Source organism: Xenopus laevis, chromosome 8L, assembly GCF_017654675.1.
Source record: "Xenopus laevis strain J_2021 chromosome 8L, Xenopus_laevis_v10.1, whole genome shotgun sequence".
NCBI classification, from domain to species: Eukaryota; Metazoa; Chordata; class Amphibia; order Anura; family Pipidae; genus Xenopus; species Xenopus laevis.
The window spans coordinates 49816601-49840536 of NC_054385.1; the positions used below are offsets into that span (position 1 = coordinate 49816601).

The window sequence follows — 23936 nt, forward strand, 5'->3', positions numbered from 1 at the left end:
TTGCTTTTTGGTGATTATAATATTTATTAAAGCAATAATATACTATCTTTTCCTTTTATATTTTCATTATATTACTTGGTGGATGACTGGAGGGAAATCATAAGGTGAAAGACTAACATTATTATATGCATCAAAATGTCAAGAAATCTCATGAGTATATACTCAAAAGGGGGAACCTTGAAGAGTATAACTGTGGTGGACCTTCTGCAATATTCCTATCCAGGCACAGCTTTATGGGCTTTATTACTTACCTTTATTATTTAAGACAATACGACTCTGAGGCTGATTCATCAAGGATCGAATTGAAAATTCAAATTTTCTTTTTTTTTTATGCTCAAAACTGTCAAATTCGACTAAGAAGTTATTAAAATTTGATTCAGGTCTTTTTAAAAAGTTCGAAATTCAGTTTTCGAGATTTATCATACTCTGGCCCTTTAAGAACTTGAATTAGACTATTGGCCACCTAAAACCTGCTGTTTAAGCCAATGGAAGTTTTTTTTTTTCTGGGAGAAAAGCTTGATTCATACGAATCTAATACAATTCTAGTTTTTAGATCGGTAGAATTCCTGCTGGGTTTTAAAAATTAGATTTCTAATCTTCCCAGTCGAATTTCGAATTTAAGGGAGTTTAAAAAAACTTGCATGAATTCCAAATTCGACCCTTGATAAATGTGCCTCTAACTGTGTGCTTCCTTTTGCATTCTATTTTAGATTCTCTAAGGCAGGGGTCCCCAACCTTTTTCACCCGTGAGCAACATTCAGATGTAAAAAGAGTTGGGGAGCAACACAAGCATGAAAAATGTTCCTGGGTGATGCCAAATAAGGGCTGTGATTGGCTATTGGTTGGGCTATCAGGACTGGCAGCCTACAGGAGGCTCTGGTTGGCAGTACAGCTGTTTTTTATACAACCAAAACTTGCCTCCAATCCTGATATTCAAAAATAAGCTCCTGCTTTGAGGCCACTGTGAGCAACATCCAAGAGATTGGGGAGCAACATGTTGCTCACGAGCTACTGGTTGGTGATCACTGCCCTAAGGCCAACTACAGTGTGTGTATATACAACTGCTCAAACCGCTTCTGTATCCAAGTTGCTTCTAGAAAGGACTTGTTTGGCTCTACCCCCGACCAGCAGGTGTGGATGCTGCCCCCCGGTGTTGGAATTGCAGATCTAAGAGATCAACCCTGCCAATATAGTGCTAGAATGATAGACGGGTGAATCCCTTTTGTTACACTGTTTGTATCCATGTTACCACTAGGGGGCGCTTTCCTTAGATTTGCTTGTAGAGCTGAGCACACAGCAGAACAACGTGTCAATTTCCTGAACATTTACAAAAAAATACATTGAATAAAAATCCTGTTTTTGATTAATCGCATTTTGTCCAGTTTCCTGCAGCTTTTGAGTTTAACGAGCTTTTCCTCATTACAATACTGGATCACCTGTATAGTTGTCTGTTTGGAACGTTTCTGTACAACAGCGAACAGCAAAGAATGAAAGAGGTGAGTTCCTGCTGCTGCTCCTCCTTAATAGAAATCATGGGCTGGTCACTTTTCTCTCTTTGTGTAATGACGTTGTACTTTGCTCCTGGTTCCTCTGGAAATATCCTACCGGTTAAAGATGACATTTTGTATGGTTTATCCTAGAGTGTTTTCTCTGCACATCATACTGGGCACAAGCATCTTGGCAACTTGTATTTTCTGAAGGTTCTACCCAGAGCCCAACTTACATTAGTATTACTTTGTGTGGAAAAAACTTTTTCTTTTCAAGAAAGCAAGGGAGAAGCAAGGGATTTGTGAAATTCTCATTCATCCAAGTCATGATATATCTATAGAAATAAGTCAAATCAACTGGACTTGCTGTGTTTTTTCTTGTTTCACCAGTCCTCCAACTGGCTTTCTTGATAACTTCTGTTACGTTATTCTGAATTGGGAAAGCCAGTTGGAGGTCTGGTGAAAAGTTTACAAGGAAAAACAAAGCAAGTCCAGTTGATTTGACTAATTTCTACAGAACTAGCAGCAAGAGAATACTGCTCAGTGAATGGCAAACGTTCTATCCATCTAAATCATCTAGTGCCATTGGATGCTGTTGACATAGAAAATGTATTTGAGCTTTTGCTTGCCTTTGCTGCAATAAAAATATTCTAATTGGACATTTCAATACACAGTCTGCTACTGAAGGTCTCATCAGGAAAGAATCCCTCGTTTGAGCCACAAGATGGCACCCTTAGCATGCTGGCTTTTATTCACTGTTTTTGTTTATGCTGCCTCCATCTCTGCATAGGGGAGGAGAGCAGTACGTTATATTCTGCTTTAGACTAATATGGAAACATATGCAGTTATACAATGTCGATATGGAGTATGCTCTGGTTTATCTCCACTGCAACCATGTGATTGGATCCTTTACCAGCTCTCCCTTATTCCCCTATAGGAAATCCAAACAAAGACGTTATCTCTGTGGTCTTACATTAATAGCCATGTGGATGAGTTCACCAACCCGTTTTATGTCAATTATGAACACCACGTGCTGTATCCAGTGGCCAGCCTCAGCCACTTAGAACTCTGGGTGAATTATTATGTTAGATGGAATCCTCGCACAAGACCTCAGGTGAGTTCTGCCATTTCTGTGTCTCCAGGCGGGAAACTCTATTCGTTGGTCTCACAGTGGCACGGCATGTTCATACAGCAGACTGCAGTCTATATGTACAACTTGTTTAAATAAAGGATGGTAGGTACTTATTACTATAGAATATCATGGGCTGTGAAAGAAGTTTCTGTTCACAAATGTTACTTTTTGACATGAATGCGAATGGAGCTGTTTTTAATATTGTAAAAACTCCCTGCCCCCCTCCACAACAAATTACTTTTCAGGCCCCCAAAATGTCTAGAGATTGACCTGTTTGACCATTATTTATTGAAATTGTATATGAATTAGGGCCTTGTGGGCCCCTATACTTCCTGCAGCCGCAGGGTCTGCTTCCTCTATAGTAACTCCCCTGATAACTGTATATAATATTTTGACGTGGCATGTAGGAATTACAGGGGGCTGCTAAGGACAAAACACAGTAGTACAGATATTGGACCTGTTATCCAGAATGCTTGGGGCCTGAGGTTTTCTTGATAACGGAGCTTTCCTTACTTTGGATTTTCATACCTTAAATCTACTAGAAAATCATTTAAACATTAAACCCAATAGGCTGGTTTTGCTTCCAATAAGGATTAATTATATCTTAGGATCAAGTACAAGGTACTGTTTTATTATTACAGAGAAAAGGGAAATCTTTTTTAAAAATTTGTATTATTTGGGTTAAATGGAGTCTATGGGAGAACGGATCCCATGCCTGTAGCACATGGCTTACCTATTTCTTAATTGATTTGGCTAACATGTTCATAGCAATATCCTCGCCATATCTCAAATGAGACTGCCTGCAAGGCACTTATTCCTGCTGGAATTAGAAATAGCAATAAATAAAGGGGAACAATTCATGTTGAAGCAAACAAGTGTTTTTTTGGCTCTCTCCCCCCAAACATGACAAGCCTGTAGGTATAAGAACTTACTACTCATGTGATGAATGGTGTACCAGTCACAGTTTTACAGGCAAAGGTATGAAGGTCCAAATAACAGAGATCCGTTACCCAGAAAACTCCAGGCCCAAGCATTCTGGATAACCTGTTACCTATATTACCATACTACTGGAGAAATGTCAGTTTCTGTGTAGAAGGGAATTCTTCTTGAAGAGAACATTGGGAGGGGAACTACCGAGACAGAGAGCAGCACAGGACTACTTAAAGGGGATGAAAATTTAATATACGCTTCTTTATACTGAAGCAAGAAACTTTCTAAATACAATCAATTAAATATTCTGTACCGTTTATGAAATAATCAAGTTTATGTTCACTATCCCCCTCTCAGCATCTGTTTCTCTTCATTCTGTGTTCTGTGCCATAGCTTAGATAAAATTTTCATTTCAGGATAGTTCCCCTTTAAGTATAAAACTCAAACCCATCAAAACTTTCAGGCACAGGCTTTAATGGCGGCGTTCCTCAGTTATAGGGTAGGCTTAGCCTCTGTGTTATTTGAATGTTCAGAAACGGGTGCAGGTTATTCAGCAATGCATTGAATGTGAATTCTTGTGTTTATTCCTGATGATGGGCTGTGCCATATCCCTTGCCCTTAAAAGGAAGGATGTCGTATGTGGAATTAAATGACATAGAATACTCGTTCTACTCCATTTACTTTGTTTCTTTCTCTTCACATTCTGCTATGTAACACAGCGGTCCCCAAACTTTTTTGCCCAAGGGACCAGTTTAAAAGAAAACTTTTTTTGCAAGAGTCGGAAGGGTGGGGTCGGGAGGGAGTCGGGGGGGCCAGCGGCAACTGATCGTCCAATTGGGCATGCCGGCTTTAATTGTGGGCTAGACTCGTGGCCCAGTTCAGGACTGTCTGGTGGTTGGCGACCCCTGATGTAACAGACTAAACGGGCAGTTCCATGGTATGTTTAGTTGGACAATACAGGTCTAAATGATCATTACTTGCTTGTGGTTACACAGTGGGGCCAGGATTACACATATACCAGTAATATTCTGATTCAATATCCCCCCCCAATACCCCAGTCCCTGCCCAATTATCACCTCCACTCCCCTAATACTGTCCCTAGTCCCTGCCCCAGTGGAGCAAGTCAGCGTCCCTCTCACACTCATCACATTCATTGGGTCAGTTTCATCAGGAGCCGTGGACAAATTCTGGCCTATAATAAAATAAAAGTAAACATGCTGTTGAGAATAAAAACCAAGGTGTGGTAATGAGGAAAACCCACTTATTCCCAAACTGAGCTCTAATGAGAAGCTCTTTCTAGGTTTTACTTCTAAAGTGAAATGTGCAGAGTCTCTTGTGTATATACTGTAGGTGGCTGTGTTTGTTGTAAAGACTGTACAGCAAGTGTTCCCCAGCATTGCCGCTACATGCTGATTGTCCCTATAGGAGCAATTTCACTTGCAGCCTTTCCTATGGTTAAATCGGGATTTTTGTCACACATGCAATTTACTGAGTGCTTTTAGCTGGATTTTGTGGCTAAATGTGACTACATGGTGACAGGCTGAGAGAGTAGCATTAAAGGAACAGTAACACCAAAAAATGAAAGTGTTTTAAAGTAATGAAAATATCATGTAGTGTTGCCCTGCACTGGTAAAACTGATGTGTTTGCTTCAGAAACACTACTATAGTTCATAGAAAAACTGCTGGACATTGGACATTGAAAAAAGGCTATATAGCACAGGATAAATAATGGATAACAGATAACTCCATTATGTTCTACAGAGTTTATCTGCTGTTTAACCTGAACCTTTTCTCCTTTGAATGGCTGCCCCCCCTTGCTACACATTAGCTAATTTATATAAACCAATAGTAGTGTTTCTGAAGCAAACACAGCCGTTTTACCAGTGCAGGGCAACACTGCATTGTATTTGTATTACTTTGATGTTACTGTTCCTTTAATACAAGTGTAAGGGCTCTCCATCAGCTGCAACAAACAAATGCATCACTTAACAATCCCCAGGCAAATGTGTGTCCTTGAATGAATAATACAACGTACACAGCCAGACACTGGTACACATAATGGAGCAGCCTTTATGTCTCTGTCCTTGTCAATATGTCTCCCACCCCCATTCTACTGATTCAACACAAGGAGCCATTGTTACTCCCATTCTGATTTCTAAGTGCCAGGCTTCTAGATTAAGAAATGTTGTTACATACCTGTCTGTATCCAATAATGACCATACATAGATGTATAGATTGTACGTGACTGGCACTTTCTCCTATTATACTGTCTACACGGCTAGTCCCTGTGATCTTCTACCTTTACTCTATCTACTTACATGTTCTTCTGTGTGGTTTGCCTGGGAATGGCCCTCGGCACCCGCAGTAATGGCCCTCTGCACCCGCAGTAATGGCCCCCTGCACCCGCAGTAATGGCCCCCTGCACCCGCAGTAATGGCCCCCTGCACCCGCAGTAATGGCCCCCTGCACCCGCAGTAATGGCCCCCTGCACCCTACTTGTGTTTTAGTGATGTAGATTTGAACACAGCAATGTTGTTACTCATTGGAGTCAGAATTTTGAAATGAAGCACTTTTAAAAAAATAATCATGGACTCTACTGATGCAGCTCCAACAATTTTGTAATCCATGAATTTTGCCTTTATTTTCGGGATTCCTTTGTTTTACCCATTGCTTCATAGCCCTGGTGTCACCGTCTTTTTTTTATAGATCAGATCATTTTCTCCTTCATTCACCCACCAAACCCGTCAATCAGGCCAGTTGCTTTGATGCAATTTACTAACCGCACCACCAATTCCTTTGTGTATTCAACCAATTTAGTTACTGAATAATTCCGCCACGTGGAGCTTTGTTAGAAGTGTCTGTCAGATTTTTCCAATTATGATTTTTATTGTATGTTTTTAGTAATACAAAAACACAACATTGGTAACAGTAGCACGTATATATATAATAGGCGAGTACATTTGCACAGTCTATAGTTATCCTGCTTAGTTGGTCACTACAGTAATTCTGTGATTCATGAAAGATATTCCTCAATTGGGGGGTGGGGGGCTAGGTTAGTTTATGGGAGTGGAGAAGAAGGAGGGGGAGCAATAAAAAAAAGGGGGGGGGGGGGTGGAGAGTTGGCTGTATAAAGAGCCTGAAGATAAAGAGCCCAGGGTTTGGCTGGGCTTTGTCCCTACTAGTGATGTGCGGGTCGGGCAGGTTTGGGCCAACCTAAGCACCTACTTTTCGGGGCGCGGGTGGGTTTGGGTTGAGCTCTTCTGCCTGTTCTCCGAGACCTCACACTATTTTTGTAGGCACACACTATCCCCCCCCCTTTTGTGGTGTCATCAGAGGGACGGGAGGCGCAGGCCTTAAAATAGGGGAGGAGGAGACAGGTGTGGATGGGCTCAGGTTGGTGTGGGTCTGGTTGGGTCCAGAAAAACCCGACTTGCACATCAGTAGTCCTTACATGTTCATTAGAGTTTTCTTTGAAGAGAGCCCAGATAACCCATTTGGCTGTAAATGTTGTGACGTTGTGGAGAGCTCCTCAAATCTGTGTAACTTGTTTATTTTGTTTATCCAATCTTTGATCCTGGGGGGTTGCACCTGTTTCCAACGTGAGGGACTCGGCACTTTGGCTGCATTCAGTAGGTGCGGCTCTGTGGTTGAGAGGGTGTCTGTGAGATTAGTTGGCAAGTGGGGGCGGTTTCCTCCTCGCCAGGTTCAGTAGTTGTGGCCATAGTTGGAGCACATTTGGCTCCTGAATGATTGTGGCTGGTTGCTATAGAAACTAATTGCCTTGTGTTTCCTACAAACCTTAGATGCCAATTCATCAGAACCTGAAGGATCTCCTGGCCATTCGAGCGGAGCTTCAGAAGAAAGTGGAGGAGCTGCAACGTGAGGCCGCGACAAGATCCATCTCCTCCTCCTCTGACCGGGGCTCCTCCCCTTCACATTCCGCCACCCCAGTGCACACAGCTGTGTAGCCAAGCAGTGAACTTGTGTGAATGTGAAACCAAGACTGGGTGCACACTGCAAGGTGCCATCACCTGTCTATTGGACACACAGCTGTGGGCTGAAATAGCAGCACCCAAACACTTTCCCAGGGTTCCTTGTGCTGTCAGTGTCACCTTCACGTCACTCACCTGCTGCAAACTGTCCCCAACTATTGAACAAGGACATCTCCACTTAGCTGGCATGTGTAAATAGCCCAAACATTGTTTACATGCTTTTTATCATTTTAATGTTTATCTTGTGATCTCCCTCCTCGAGGGGCACTTTATATCTGTTACTTTTTTTTTTATAAGAATCTGAGAGGGACAATCTGTAGTTTAACCTTGGGGCCGGGGGGGGGGTTTATTGAGTCGCTGTTGGTGTTGAGATGTGCCTATCTGCAGTTTAAAGGGATCAAATTGTATTTATCTGGGAAAACCCTACATATAGTGAATGGTTTAGTCCAGTGCAGAGCGGTGCTACCTCCTTATGAGGTGGGTGGAGCTTTTGGGGGCGTATTCTCTTTAAAAGAGGTGTGGTGTCTGCCCAGTTTTCTTGAGATGTCCTTGCTCAATCCACACCAGTGTGTGTTGCACTAGCAGGAGGGGTAGAACTTTCATTTCTCAGAGGCAGCCCATTTAATAGGAGAGTCCCTGCAGCTGCCATTTATATATATATTTCCATACGTCTGTACTTATTCCAAATGGGACCATGTCTGTGCTGCACAGGGAGGGGAGTATTTGGCAGGAATGTACGACAGGGACATTGGGCAGCGTGTGGGTGGGGCTATGTTGGTGTGTTTGCTAGAGGGTTGAACATAGATAATAGTATTTTGCAAGTATTTGTTTTAGTGTCTGTGGGGTTTTAATGCTGTGCTGGCTGATAGGCTGCACATAATATATTGTAAAGTATTTTCTAGTTGTTGTGTAAGTGACAAGGCAGGATTGGAAAGGGGGACAATGTGTAGGTTGTGCAGTGTTATACGGGGGGTAGGACAGAAAACTGGGCATATGTATTGGGTGTTTATGCAGAGGCTTCATACATCGGAAGGAGCCATTGTGTGATTGTAGCCAGCCATCAGCCATCTCTCTCAGGTTATTGTATCTATTGCATGACATGAGCCATTGTACTTTTCCCAGTATCTAGCACAGGGATCCGCAACCTTTAGAACCCATGAGCAACATTCAGAAGTAAAAGGAGTTGGGGACAACAATAGCATGAAAAATGTTCTTGGGCTGCCTAATAGGTGCTGTGATTGTCCCTCTATGTGGATTGTCAACCTATATTGAGGCTCTGGTTGGCAGTACAGCTGTTTTTTATACAACCAAAACTTGCCTCCAAGCCTGAAATTCAAAAATAAGCTCTTGCTTTGAGGCCACTGGGAGCAACATCCAAGGGGTTGGAGAGCAACATGTTACTCATGACCTACTGGTTGGGGATCACTGATCTAGCGCCACACAAAATGCTTTCCTGATCAAGTCTGGGGTCCAACACAGCATGAAAGAGACTAGTGTTTCCCCTCTTGTTTATTGGAGGCTTTGAGTGCAAAGAAGAACTCATGGGTGATGTGAGTGGTGATTGGCTACTGGGTATTTGTGTGAATACTGCAACTTCATGTGCACAGGTATTTAAATATCTATATATTTCTCCATTAATGGAGACTGTGCTAACGCTGGACAACATCGTGCATCAATGTAAAGGCTTTATTATACACCAACTCCATTGCTGTTGCTCGTAGATACTATTAGACATCCTTCTATGCACGAGCTGCAACCGACAAAATATGTGCCGTATCAGTGCAAAAATGTTATGTCGGCGGGATGCATATGGCAATATACAGTTACTATATATATTTATTGGAAGAGATACCGGCACTCGCCATATTCTAGCCAAATCTCGGGTGCTTCCCAATTCATAGGCGAAAATACTGGAGACATTTTGGTCAGCACAAAGTGTTGCACTGGTATTGAAAAAGAAAGCGTACTGGCCCTTTAACTGATGACTAGTTACAGGTGGGAGGCGTTGCTATATGAGGATGGGGCAGAAGGGGCTGGGAAGTTGCTTGTCTCCCACCCCAAAACTATGGATATGGGGTGCCCCATTGTTATGAGATGGGTAGTAACCCTAATACTGACCCCTCAATAACAGACCCGTTCCCTTTAAACTGATCATTGTGCTGCTCTTGTAACGTGTGAATGATGAATAGGGGCGGAGCTAGAAAAGATGATTTCCCGCTCTATTCCCTGGATTGTGTGTCTTCCTGTAAGTGATGAGGTCACTGTCCCACCTGAATCCTCTGTCACTGGTCACCATGAAATGTGCCCTCACTCCTCAGAGACTTCACTGTAATTGCCACTGACATTCCTTGGGGTTGTGCTCCAGCTGCTCTTCTTTTCTAATGACATTTTACTCATTAGCTGCTGTCAAATTGGTCATCTTAACCGTTTCACCTGCAGCAGGGGGGAGGGGTTATTGCTAGGCAACAAGTCCCACAATCCATCAGATCACAATAGAACAAAGGGAGGGGGAATGGTTTGTACCAGTGTCAGTATGTGGACTCCTTTATATCTGTGTAAAAAAGCTACATTTATATTTCTTTTTGGCAGTACAGATTTAGTGTTTGTTCACCTTTTCTACGTAAGCCCAATGGAATGAGTCTGCTGGGAGGTATATTTTCCTTTGTTTTCACTAGGGAGCAGCTAGAGATTCCACTTCATCCCTGTAATCACCCCTTTCCCTTCCAGTTAAATGGAGCTCACTAGCCATTGACCTACTCGGTAGCTTGAAATTAAAGGGGTGGTTCACCTTTGCAGTAACTTTTAGTAGGTTATAGAATGGCTAATTTGAAGCGACTTTTCAATTGGCCATCATTTTTTCTTTTGTATAGTTTTTGAGTTATTTGCCTTCTTCTGATTCTTTCCAGCTTTAAAATGGGGGTTACAGACCAATGCTCTGTAAGGCTACACATTTATTGTGTTATTGCTACTTTTTGTTACTCATCTTTCTTTTCCGCTTCTCTCCCATTCATATTCCAGTCTTTTTTTCAAATCAATGCATGGTTGCTAGGATAATTTGGACCCTAGCAACCAGATGGCTGAAATTGCAAACTGGAGAGCTGCTGAATAAAAAGCTAAATCAACAGAAATAATAAAAAATAAAAACCAATTGCAAATTGTCTGAGAATATCACACTCTACATCATACTTAAAGTTAATTTAAAGGTGAACAACCCCTTTAAGTTTTCTGTAGAATGCCAGATTTCTAGCAACTGCAATTGGTCTTCATTATTGTTTAAGGAGTATTTGCCTTACTCTTTTTTTTTTTTTTTTTTTTTATTACCGATCTTTCTATTCAGGCCTTCTCCTATTGTATGTCATTCACACCACTGCCTGGTTGCTTGGGTATATAAGACTATAGCAACAGCTGCTGAAATACTAAATTGGAGAGCTGCTGAACAAAAAGCTAAATAACTGAAAACCCATTAAAAAAGGAAGACCAATTGCAAATTGTCTGAGTATCAATGTCTGTATAATACTAAAAGTGAATTTGAAGTTGAGCAATGATATAAAATATGGAAACATCGGTTCTACATTATCGGCAAGCAAATGGAGGGTCTCTGGCAAAAGCCCATATACAGTAAGTGTGTTGCATTTATGCTTAGAAATCGGTGTAGTCTGCAGCATACGTCTATATTAGGGATGCACCGAATTCGGGATTCGGCCTTTTTGAGCAGTCCATCTACCCGGCCGAACCAAATCCTAATTTGCATATGCAAATTAGGGCCTGGGAGGGAAATCGTGTGACTTTTTGTCATAAAACAAGGAGTTAAAAAATGTTCCCCCTTCCCACCCCTAATTGCATATGCAAATTAGGATTTGTTTCGGTATTCGGCCGAATCTTTTGCTGAGGATTCAGGGGTTCAGCCTAATCCAAAATAGTGGATTCGGTGCATTCCTAATCTATATCAAGTGCTCATTAGCTGTGGTTTACTAACATTGGCGATAAATATCTCCTGAGATTTCTGGACATGTTGCCCATAGCAACCAATCAGATCTTTGCTTTTGTTTCTGACTTGTAGGTGACTGTTTAAAGCGAATTGCTGTTTGGTTGCTATGGGAAACATCTCCAGAGATACAGTAGATATCTCCAATCTTAGTAATGGAATGTAAACAAGAACTAATGCAGAGAGTCCTCCCCTCTATAGGAAGACTGTATAATAATAGTCGCCTGGCTCCCCGTGTATGGCTTCTCTATGTGCCTTTATTTTAGGAGCATAGTCACTTCCCGGCCGTTTATTCCAGGATGAGTGTCCCGTTATGAAGTCCTTCCATGGGATATGTACCGTTGCCCCACACGTGGAGTATATAATTGGTCACATGTAGACACGTTACACGCCCGCTATACGGATGCTGCTGTGCATTTATTTTTGTACATGGAAGAGTATTTATAGCTGTTACATATCTGTAAGCACAAAGATGTTTACTCCAGTGTATATACTGTAAAGTGAATCTGTAGTGACTTCTTTTCTGACATTCAGGTATATATCTGTTCAAAAGTGCTGAAATAAAAGCCTTTTTATTATACATCTCGTGCTGTGCTCTCTCATTGCTTGCTGTGCGGCCTTCTGGGAAATGAGCAACATCTTCTCATTGGTGTTTGTAGGTGGCAATAAGAATAGATCCTCAGGGGTGTGCCTACAATGCAAGGCTGCCTTAGTGTTTCTCCCGGTGACCCGTGCAGAAAAAAAAAAGTTGGGTGGAGTTCCCCTTTAATTTAAGCAATATTTGGGGGGTTATTTGTTAAAGGTCGAGTTGTTTTTTACTTGAACAATTTTTGAAAAGTTTTCCAGGGGATTTTTTAATCAAAACTTGAATTGTCAGGCTTAAAAAAAAAAAATTATTATACCCCATTGCTAGAAATAACTTGAATCTGAAAATACTCGAGCTAAAACAGGTCACAGTCATGTAGAAGTCAATGGCAGAGGTGCCTTGAAACATTTGAAGATGTTAATAGCCTTCATGATGTTCTGTTTTTTTCACTCAATAACTCTCAAAAACCTCACAAAGCTCTAACATTCGACCTGTGATAAGTTTAATTTTAGGAGAGAAATGTTTCAGGGTTTGACAGGCCAGAGCCACATGGATAAATTGTCTTTAGATAACCAATTAAATCTAGAATTCCAGTAGGTGTAGCGATGCTGCAAGGTTCACTGCAATTGGCTGCCCCATATTGATACACAGTTGTGCTCATGTCAGTGTGGAGCGTTTCCACTGGTCCTATAGGAAAACACAAGCCAAAGCTCCAGGCACAGCCCATAATAAGAGCAGGGTGTACGTTGGGCCCTGTGCTTTACCCACTTTGATCTGCAGCCGACCTGGACCCGCAACTGCCTTATCCGCAACCCGCCGACCACCATCAAACAGGAAGTGATGGTGCTGCAAACTGGAAGTGACATCATCAATAGTGGGCAGGGACAGAAACAAGTTTTGTAAAACTTTAAAAGAAGTAAAATATAGACAATAGCACATAAGAAATTTAGATGAGACCCACATCTATACCTGCAACTGAAAATCCTCCCCTCATTCCACAGGGTGCCGCTTTTTTTGCACGTAACCCGCAGGTACCCGACCCGCTGCAGGACTGTAGCTCAGACTATAGTTATGTTACAGGGGAAATCCACAAGAGTTTGTGACATTTGCACCAACATTAACAAATAAGATTTCAAAGATTTTCTTTTGCCTCTGCTGAAATGTATCAAAAACGTTACTAAAAGGGGCGTCTGTCGTAATGACATTCTGAACTTTGTTTTTCTCCAATATTGTATTTTCCTTTTCAAAATGTCATATTAGGGCTCGTCACAGAGACTCACCAGCTTTCTATTCATTCCTATGGGGGTTTTTTTCAAGTGTATTTATCAATGGGTGAAAGAGACAATGTATATAAATCCCATAGGAATGTATAGAAAGTGGGGAGTTTTTCTGTGGTGAGCTCTGATGATAAATCTGCCCCTTAGAGATACATAAATACAGCTGCAATGGGCCCAGAGCAGTCAGGGAAGTAGTTCTGTCTCCCCCAAATATTTGCCACTAAAGCTGCAGGTTTCTATACACAGAGAGAGAGATGGGGCTTTGAGCACAGGAGAGAGACGGAGTCAATGAGAAGAGAAAGAGGAGAGCAAGCTGTGCCATTCCTCTCCATGGTTACTGGCAGCAGAGTATCAGGAAAGCACAGACACAGAGAGAGACAAAGATTTATTGTGGTTTTGTTCAGTGAACATGATGTTTCCACACAATAAATTTTACAGGCTGCAACACAATAACCCAAAGTATTTCATTGTAAGCAAAATCTCTTCTATACCTCCCCCCCCCATTATGTGAATGGAACAAGCTGCACCTGAGGAAGCACAGAGCTGACATCACATACAGTATGCCCCATCCTTCAACCCCGCCCCAAATCTCAGCCTATCAGTGCATGGCGCAGCAAGAGTCCAGTGAAAAGTGATTTTGCACAATTTATTCCTATTAAAAATGACTGGCTGGAACCAAATTGGACAGGTAAGAACCTGCAAGCTCTGGCATACCTCTATAAAGCTGAACAAATGCACTACTAATGCACTACTACTAATTCGCTACTAATGCAGAGAACCCTATAGAAGCTTGTCACGGTATTCTACTAATTGCTGCTTCTGTCCATTATTCAGACAGACTCCATTTCACAGTACAACTGGAACAAAATGCTTGGGGTTGCTATGGAATCACGAAAACCAGTATTGAAAGGGGAATTTACGTGCAAGTGGACTTTTAGGGGCCGATTCACTAAGGGTCGAATATCGAGGGTTAATTAACCCTCGATATTCAACTGGGAATTAAAATCCTTCGACTTCGATCGAACGATAAAATCCTTCAAATCGAACGATTCGAAGGATTTTAATCCAACGATCGAAGGAATATCCTTCGATCAAAAAAACTTAGGAAAGCCTATGGGGACCTTCCCCGTAGGCTAACATTGAGTTCGGTAGGTTTTAGGGGGCGAAGTTTTTTTTAAAGAGACAGTACTTCGACTATCGAATGGTCGAACAGTTGAACGATTTTTAGTTCAAATCCTTCGAATCGTAGTCGAAGGAGCCCATTCGATGGTCGAAGTAGCCCAAAAAACACTTCGAAATTCGAAGTTTTTTTACTTCGAATCCTTCACTCGAAGTTAGTGAATCGGCCCCTTAGTGTGTATAGTCTAGATAGTGGTATTCTGTGACCTTGGTAGCCATGCTGCAATAATGAAAGAGAATTCAAAATGAACAGCTGAATGGAGCTCAGGGACTGAATCCTCTACCACCATCATCTGGCATTGCTACATCCCGAGGAGCAGTAGGTGGGCACCCATAGGTGTCCCCTCATTCCATTCACATGCACGGCAGCCTACATACAGTATAGTCCCAAACACAAGTGCTCTGTGCATGAGGCACAATTTTGCTCAATGTTACAGTAAAGGGGCCCTGATCTCTTCGCACTGGCAGCAGTGTATTTACAAGGGATATAGTATATTACACAGAAAATGAAAGGAATCTTTACAAACTGACAATCTGGGCAGCCGAGTGGCACATGAGATTTAGGGGGTTATTTATTAAACTCCGAATGCCAAAACCCCTGAAAAAACGTGTTTTCTTTACCATAGAATGTGAATTTTTGGTGGAAAAAAAACCACAAATTTTTCGGGATTTATCCCAGAGGATGGAAGAAGTCAAAATCTGAAAATCCGGCATCTCAGAACTGCCGAGGTTACATATAAAACAATGGGAGAAGTCACAAAGATTATCTTGGTTTCGTGCAATAATCGTGCGCTGGGTTTTCGTGCAATGGGTTTTGGGCACGTTTTTGGGAGTTTTTAGGTGGAAAATCAGAAAAATTAGTTTTTCCACGTTTTGTTTCGGGGTTTTCCCAGCACAGGAAATTTTCGGGAAAATGTATTGATAAATAAAGGGGAAAAACCCGCGCAGATTTGGTCGGAGTAGCCTGCGGCAATGCACACGCGGCACTTCGTTTTCCTTGTGAGGCAACTTCAGAAAACAAAGCACAGCGTGTGCATTGCCGCAGTCAATTTTCATTTTAGCCGGCAGAGGGCAGTTCGGGGAGATTGTCGATGGGGCAACTAATTTCCCCGAATCTGCTTGTGTGGCCTGACCCTTAATGTAACAATGTAAGGAGGTAGTTGTGGGAATAATGTTAATGCCAGTAACATATTGTCCCATAGAAGGGTTACACATTGTCAGGAGGAGGGCAATTAAATGCTGTTGGTTAGGAGGAAATGCTGGGTATTGGTATAAATATAAAAGGGAACCATACAATAATACATGCTAGCAGAAACATATAGATGAGATACAATACAAATGTACTGGCAGATACACCAGGAAAGGATTGCATGCCCTTGGACCAATGAGAAAGTACAAGGCTGCTGCTATCAGTTTAGTCCTGAGGGAGTCGGGATGGAGTTTTTAACCCTTCTGAGATGTTACATGGGATTTACTAAAAATGCTAACGGGAATTTCCTCTGACATTTAAAGAGAGATTCCTTATTATTGCTACAGTGTTGCTGTTATTATAGAGGGAAGGAAACGCTGTGGTATCATGCACGGTCCATGACAGGAGTGGGTAAGTGTTTGGCTGATAGGCCAGATATAAGAGTGTTTATAAAACAATATCAAGGCATTAGCTTTTGCAAAAACCCGTCTCTTGTGGTTTGTGCGTCACCGTGATTTCGACACATTCACAAAAATGATACAAAATGAAATGCCTGCCACTAAAATGTAAACACAGAACTCTTTAAAGCTGGGATCAACAACCTGGGGCTGGTGGTGGCTACAACTGAGCTACTAACCCCTGGCCTGTACCAGAGAGCATTATTATTATTAATAACATGTATTTACAAAGTACCAATATACTCAGCAGAGCAGTGCACTAAAGGGTGTAAACAACAAACACAAAAGCATCTCTGTATGTCCGGGCACTGCCCAATAGAGGAGCTCATCAGAGCTGACATTGCTACAAGCTGCAGTTCAGTTACAGCAGACAGACAGACAGACAGCTCCAGGCTGGAGATCCCAGGTTTTGTTTTGCCACAAAGCTTCAGTAAATGAAACACACACAGGTTTCTGAGACAGTGTACAACTGGCATAGACTTCTGCTGCTTCCCTGGATCCCACCTCAAACCTTTGCACCGTCTTCTCTTAGTGGAGCCGCCGACTGAGATTCCAGAGCAGAATAATTCACTGAAATGCAACAATGGATATGGTTACCATCTGTAAGTGCCCTCTTATAAGCAACTAAACACCCGCTTACACTACACTGCTAATTTCATGAATTTGCTACTTATCAACCTAGAGGCGGGGCAGACAATTACTTTCACTTTCTATTCAGAACTTCCTACATGTCACTGCTCTCCACACATTCCCCCAGTTCTCTTAACCATTTAATTGTGTAACCAGGGCATGGGGATGGACATCAGCATACCTCCCAAGATTTTGGAAGTAAAAAGAGGGACAAAAAATTCCGCACATAGCGCAGCAATTTTTGACCACACCCCTTTCTGTGGTCACACCCCCTAATTACCATGTTTGTTTTACAAAATTTGGCAGGTTATGAAAGTTTGAAAATATTTCTCCTTATCTAAACTGTTTTTTTTTGTGTCTCAAAATTGTTACAAAGTATCTTATTTGCACCTGTTAGCTGTTCTGGGCTCTCTGCTAAAAGCCAATTGAGTGAGAAACTTTGTTTCTTTTTCTGGCTGAGAAAAGAGGGACTTTCCAGTAGAAATGAGGGACTGCGGGTTGAGCTGTCAAAAGAGGGACTGTCCCTCCGAAAAAGGGACAGTTGGGGGGTATGCATCAGGTCCCCCATTCTGGTGCACAAACAAGATTCTGGGATGATTCAAGACTTGTTTTAATAACAGTGTCCACAAAATGGCTCCTGCCTGCTTGCTATAATTATGAAATCCCAGACTGAAGGAAACAAGATTCAAATCATGTATATAGTGTAATTAAAGTTCATTTTGCTTGACTAATGTGACAAAATTGGATTCTGAATAATTTTTTCAGGTGACGGGTCCCCTTTAAGTTGTAAGTAAAAAAAAGTTCCTTTATTAACACATCTTGATGCACTGGAAAAAACAGCGGCTGAGGTCTGACGCGTTTCGTGTCACTGCACTTCCTCAGAGATCTGTATATAATTATCAAACCTTGACCCTTGTAAAAATTAGAATTTCGATTATTCACCACCTAAAACCTACTGAGTTCATGTAAATGTCAATGGGAGAGGTCCAGTGACCATTTTGAAGCTGTTACTAGCCTTCCTTTCGAGTTTTCAGGTCGATAATATTCGTTCGACTTTTAGATATTCTATTTTTTTTTTAACTAAATAACCCCACAATCAAATTTTGAGTATATTTGAGTCAAAAAAAAATTCAGATGAATTCAAAATTTGATACTTTGATAAATGGGCCTCCCGTGTAAAAGCTGGCAATATCTTGAAAACTAGGGGAAAAGTATAGAGTTCTATAGAATATGGCTGGCCACTCACACATCAAGGCATGAGCTTGCTTTATAGCATGAAGATCCTTTGGTAAGAAGAGGGACGAGAGGTTTGGTTATAACAGTTTGGGAAACAAGAAAGAATGGGTGAATCAGGGCTAAAATGGCATTTCTTACCTTGTGGCTCTTCACACACTACAGCCTCCATATTCTCTCCCTTCACATACTCGGCATTAAGACCTTCTGTGAAGCAAATAGAAAGGAAAGGCACAATTATTGCAACAGGCTCAGTAAGATCACATAAACGCAGCCACGCAAGAGAAGCAGTTGAATGGTTGAGGTGCATTTTAGCAATAGGAGGGGTCCCAGTGACAAATATGTACTACTTGTCTCCAGAACACAACAGGTGAGAGCAGGCAGAATTAAGGCTCTCAGCTCATCTCAGTCAGAGCCACATTCGTTTAACAGACGTGTCTGGAGTTATCATTGTCTTTGTCCTAGAGCAAAAACGGTTTGTTCTTCATGGCTCATTGGGCATTTCTATTATAAGGATAAAGTAATGGCGTGCAGGAGAGGGGAGCAGTCAGTGCTTTCCCTTATTCATCTCTATTGTGTCTCTTGTGAATAAATCTGGGAGTTGAGGAATAGAAGGTGCATTAGAACACAGAGCAGTATAAGGGTTATCAACTTCACACACCACAGTATCCAATAGCCATATCATCTCTTTCCCTTTTTAAAAGCAGCTTCTCACTGGGCAATCACTTTATCCCCCCACCAGAAGGGGAGCTGCTGCGTCAACTTTCAAAAGCTGTTTAAGCAATTTACAACCTGAATATATTTACTTTAGGGTACAACTACATGGCGATTGAGCCAGATCTGACCATCTGAGCCAAAACGCAGGCGTCAAGTCGGATGTGACAGAAAAGCAACAGGAACATCAGATGGTGTTGCAGCGTTTGTCCGAAGCGACACAACTGTCGAATGCGACAGTCGTGTCACGTCGGATGAACCCTGCGACACCATCCATTTGCATTTCTTACCTTGTTTTCCTTCGCATCTGATTTGAAGCCTGCGTTTTAGCGCAGATCGTTGGATCCGGCACAATTGTGAAATCGCCATGTAGTTTTACCCTAAGAAAGAGTCCTGCAGCACGTCAGGTACCTGCGGGTTACCTGCAAAAACCTGAGGTACCCTGCGGGTTGAAGTTCCGGGTGCGGGTATAGACGCGAGTCAGCGGGTTTTTTGGGTCAGGCCACAGGTTTTCTCAATAGCAATTTTTGCTAATTTTTTATGATCACGCCTACTTCCGATGATGTCACTCCCGGTTTACAACGACAGCACTTCCTGATTCTTGATGGTCAGCGGGTCCGGGTTGCGTATAAGGTACTTGCGGGTTGGGTCAGGTAGCGGGTCCAAGCAGGTAAGAATGCAGGTTGTGTGTCCAGGTTGCGGATTGCAGGTTGCGGGTACAGGTTCCAAAAAATGGACCCGCGCAGGACTCTACCCTAAGAAATACAAGTGTCGGTGGTGCAGAGTTCATCCGTTGAACGTTCCTGTTGCTTACCATGTTTTCTGTCACATCCGACTTGACGCCTGCATTTTGGAGCGTCGGATCCGGCACAATCTCGGTGAAATCGCCCATGTAGTTGCACCCTAAAAATGCCCAGAGGGTCTGTGCCCTATGAACACCATTTACAATAAAATACACAATATAACAGGGCCCCGAGCAGGGAACGAAGCTTCAGTAAGACAGGAGAGCTTCAGCCCATGGCAAGTATTTCCAAGACCAATGCCAGGCTCTTAAATATGTTGTCTGCTTAAGTTCTGTGACATCTTTACTAGGATTTAACTTATTCCCCTTATCTTTTACTGATAGCCACAGGCTGATGTGTTGCCTCATCTCCTGTTATCAGCGCTTGACTCTCAAGGGACTTGAGCCTGTTCATCTGTTTGCAGCTAATCTCTCTCCATTCCCCTATTGATAGAGGTGGGGGGATGGCTCCTGACAATCAATACTCCTATGGGCATTTAACAGATGGCTATGCAATGTATTACTGCAGCATAATATGTTCCTGGTGGCCTCCCTTTACTAACATGCCAGCCTGATACTGTCAGCTATGCGGACCCTGTTTAAAGGGGAACTTTCGGGAAAATGACAATTTAATAAAAGCTTCAGTAACTGCTGCATGAAGACAGAATGAAGAGAAACAAATGCTGCGAGAATAATAGTAAAGATAAACTTACTTATTTCAAAAACGGTACAGAATATTTCATTGACTGTATTTGCAAAGTTTCTTATTTCAGTATGCTAAAGCTTATAATACATGTTTATTTTCCCCTTTAAATATAACATAAACGTTTGCCTTCATGCAAACAGGAGGATATTATAAGTCACTATACGTTCCATAGCATTGTACCTTTATGTGGCCACAGAATGCCTTTGTGATGTCTAATATCCCTAAATGATACAGCAAGGGCTAAAGAATTCCCTAAATACTGCTATAAACGAGTGTTAGGGTGCTCAGCGTGGCTTTGTGGTTTAGCTTTTACAAATCAGTGTATGTTACAGGCATCATTATTATATTCCATTAGGGCTGGAATATTTCCCAACAGCAGCTTTGAATGTGAGAAAAAACACCATTGTGACAAGTGAGCATCGGCCAATGTTATGAAGCTCTAGACTCATAGGGGCAAATTCACTAAGGCGCGAAGCGCCGAACGCTAGCGTTAATTCGCTAGCGTTTGGCATTTTCGCTACTGCGCAAATTCACTAACGAACGCTGGCGTAGTTTCGCTAGTGTTACTTCGCAACCTTACGCCAGGCGAATCTTCGCTAGCGACGAAACTACGCAAATTCACTAACTTGCGCAGTGTACTGAACGCTACCTTTTACGCTAGACTTCCTTCGCCACCTCAGACCTGGCGAAGCGCAATAGAGTAGATAGGGATTGTTTAAAAAAAAAAATTTTTTTTCTAAGTCCCAAAAAAACGCTGGCGTGTTTTCTACATTATGGCTGATAGGCTGAAAAAGATCGAAAAATTTTTGGGGCTCCCCTTCCTCCCCCCTACATTTCCTGACTCATGGCAACTTACCTAGACAGTGGGCACATGTGTAGGGCAAAATAAAATTTTTATTTGCTGATTTGAAAGTTTTCTAGGCATTTGTAGTGCAGATACGTGTTCCTCCATTGAAATTTGAATTTCGCACCGTATGCAAATTAGCCTTAACTAGCGTAACTTCGCTTTATATAGCGAATCAACGCTAGCGCAACTTCGCAACCTTACGCTACCCCTGTGCGCAACTTCGGATTTCAGTGAATTTGCGGAGCCCTGGCGAAACTACGCCTGGCGAAGTGTGGCGAAGTTGCACCTGGCGCAACTTCGCATCTTAGTGAATTTGCCCCATAGACCCATACCTTTGCTTCCCACCTTATATGCACATGAAGGGGTTCAAAAAAGACTAACGTGACAGATTATGATGTCAATGATTAATAAATGAAGCTGCAATAGTAGGTGAAAGGAGAAACCCTGTTAATGCACTTTAATGGATGAGTTGCTGGTCCTCTCCATTCTATTGCACTTCTGTAGTTTTCTGCCTAATTCATCTCCCCCATGGGAAGCAGCTCTGTCCACGGGGGAAGTTGCACAGGGGATTATCAACTTGGTTTCCTGTTACATGTCTGAGAGACAAGTCATCTACACTGCTAAACAATTTCATGGACAGGTTATTAAAGGAGAACTAAACCCTAAAAATGAATAAGGCTAAAAATGCCATATTTTCTATACTGAACGTGGTACCAGCCTAAAGTTTCAGCTTCTCAATAGCAGCAATGATCCAGGACTTCAAACGTGTCACCATCTTGGAAAGTGTCTGTCACGCTCACATGCTCAGTGGGCTCTGAGCAGCTGTTGAGAAGCTAAGCTTAGGGGTCGTCACAAATTTACAAGCAGAAAATGATGTTGGTCTATAATATAAGTTGATGCTACAAGGCTGATTATTAAATTCTGATGCTAGTTGCACTGGTTTCTGTGCTGCCATGTAGTAGTTATCTGTATTAATTACTAATCAGCCGTATATTGTGACATTTCTATTCTATGTGTACTGTATAATGTGAGTGGGTCCCTACAGTCAGTAAGTGACAGCAGCGCAGAGCATGTGCAGTGAATCAGCAGAAAAGAAGATGAAGAGCTACTGGGGCATCTTTGGAGGCACAGATCTTCCCTGCTAAAGGACTGTGGTTGCCTTGGGTAACAGATCTAGCTACTTCTTTAGTTAGGCTTTAGTTCTACTTTAAGGGGGTTATTAACTAAACCTTGAATTTTTTGGGGGTAAAAAAATCACATTTTTTCTTTCCTTCATGTGACTTGCGCATGTGCAGTAAAACGAAGAGCCGAACTTTAACTGAAAAATCGGCTATTTCATTCTACTGCGGATGCGTCTGCCCCGGGAAATTTGAAGAAAGAAGAAGCCGGAAGAGGATTGCTCCGTGGTGCTCACTGGAATAACCCAGGGCAGGTGCAGTTTTCTGCTGATAGGAGCACCGCCAGGAGTTTCAGGTAAGTCAATACAATCACTTGGGGGTGCCTAACATTTGGCTCCCCGAATGCAACCAAGCCTTTCCTTCTCCTTTAATGTTTGTTTTTAAAAAAAGGCACTGAAATACAGCACACATCACCAAACAAGGGCAGAGACCATTTTTTTTAAAATCAACATTTACACCTTTTTTTGCCATAAACATACAGATATGTGCTCAAAGAAGCCAAACATTACATTATAGAATAACATGCCTTAAATCTGCTCAATAAACTAAAATACTAAGTGCCATCTCAGAACGTAGGCATTTGTGAGGCTGTTAGATGCAACTGTAAGGTGTACATTTACCTTGTATACTGAAGCAGAACTTCTTCTGTTGGTATGAAATGTAGCTGGATACTGCACCAATTAATGCCATTGCCAAAGCACTGGCAATCCCAGCAATAGTCCCAGTCTCTGCTTGACTGCCTGTCATGAGAAGAGACATGTCTATAAGGAAATGCAAGGAACCCATGGCACACATCTCTTGTAATAGGCACAGGACTCCCGAGATAAAGTCCACCCTCAGAGCCTGAGATTTAAAGTTTAGTAAATATTTGGAAATAATGCTTTTTTATTTGGAGCTGATGTCGTCAAGCTTCCACTAGTCATCTATTTATATAACTCCAAACTCGTGTAAGACTACATAATGCATAAGGCACAGCAGCATTTTGGCCACTGCAGTGCTCTAAGGGAGAACCATTAAATACATAAAATACATTAAATACTGGCAAGGACACCCTTTCATGCTGAGAACAATAACATTAAAGGGATACTATCATGTTTTCATAACACATCAGTTAATAGTGCTGCTCCAGCAGAATTCTGCACTGAAATCCATTTCTCAAAAAAGTAAACAGATTTTTTTATATTCAATTTTGAAATCTGACATGGGACTAGACATATTGTCAGTTCCCCAGCTGACCCCAGTCATGTGACTTGTGCTCTGATAAACTTCTGTCACTCTTTACTGCTGTACTAGAAGTTGGAGTGATATCACCCCTCCCTCCCCCCCCCCAGCAGCCTAACAACAGAACAATGGGAAGTTAACCAGATAACAGCTCTCTAACACAAGATAACAGCTGCCTGGTAGATCTAAGAACAGCACTCAGTAGTAAAATCCAAGTCCCCCTGAGACACATTCAGTTACATTGAGTAGGAGAAACAATAGCAGTTCCATCCTAAAGTGCTGGCTCTTTCTGAAAGCACATGACCAGGCAAAATGACCTGAGATGGCTGCCTACAGACCTATATTACAACTAAAACGAATACACTTGCTGGTTCCGGAATGAAATATTATATTGTAGAGTGAATTATTTGC

At 42.0% G+C, this 23936-nt stretch overlaps 2 protein-coding genes across 8 annotated transcripts in view; one reads left to right on the forward strand and one right to left on the reverse strand.

The window, feature by feature from the left end:
• The window catches only part of mtmr1.L (myotubularin related protein 1 L homeolog), a 43500-nt gene extending 31394 nt beyond the window's left edge, over window positions 1–12106 (forward strand). For all 4 annotated transcript variants that reach the window (XM_018229903.2, XM_018229905.2, XM_018229904.2 and 1 more), the window contains 3 exons: window positions 1383–1496; window positions 2425–2601; window positions 7353–12106. In XM_018229903.2, the coding sequence (XP_018085392.1) occupies window positions 1383–1496; window positions 2425–2601; window positions 7353–7517 (456 nt within the window). In that variant the 3' untranslated portion in view covers window positions 7518–12106. The remainder of the gene's footprint in view (window positions 1–1382; window positions 1497–2424; window positions 2602–7352) is intronic.
• A 3480-nt stretch (window positions 12107–15586) lies between these two features.
• cd99l2.L (CD99 molecule like 2 L homeolog) overlaps window positions 15587–23936 on the reverse strand; it is a 34988-nt gene continuing 26638 nt past the window's right edge. For 2 of the 4 annotated variants that reach the window (XM_018229913.2, XM_018229910.2), the window contains 3 exons: window positions 22925–23044; window positions 18220–18285; window positions 15589–16785 (listed from right to left, as the gene is read on the reverse strand). In XM_018229913.2, coding sequence (XP_018085402.1) covers window positions 16721–16785; window positions 18220–18285; window positions 22925–23044 — 251 coding nt within the window. In that variant the 3' untranslated portion in view covers window positions 15589–16720. Of the gene's footprint in view, window positions 16786–18219; window positions 18286–22924; window positions 23045–23936 lie in introns of all 4 variants that reach the window. The other 2 variants (XM_018229912.2, XM_018229907.2) reach the window with 2 other exon arrangements.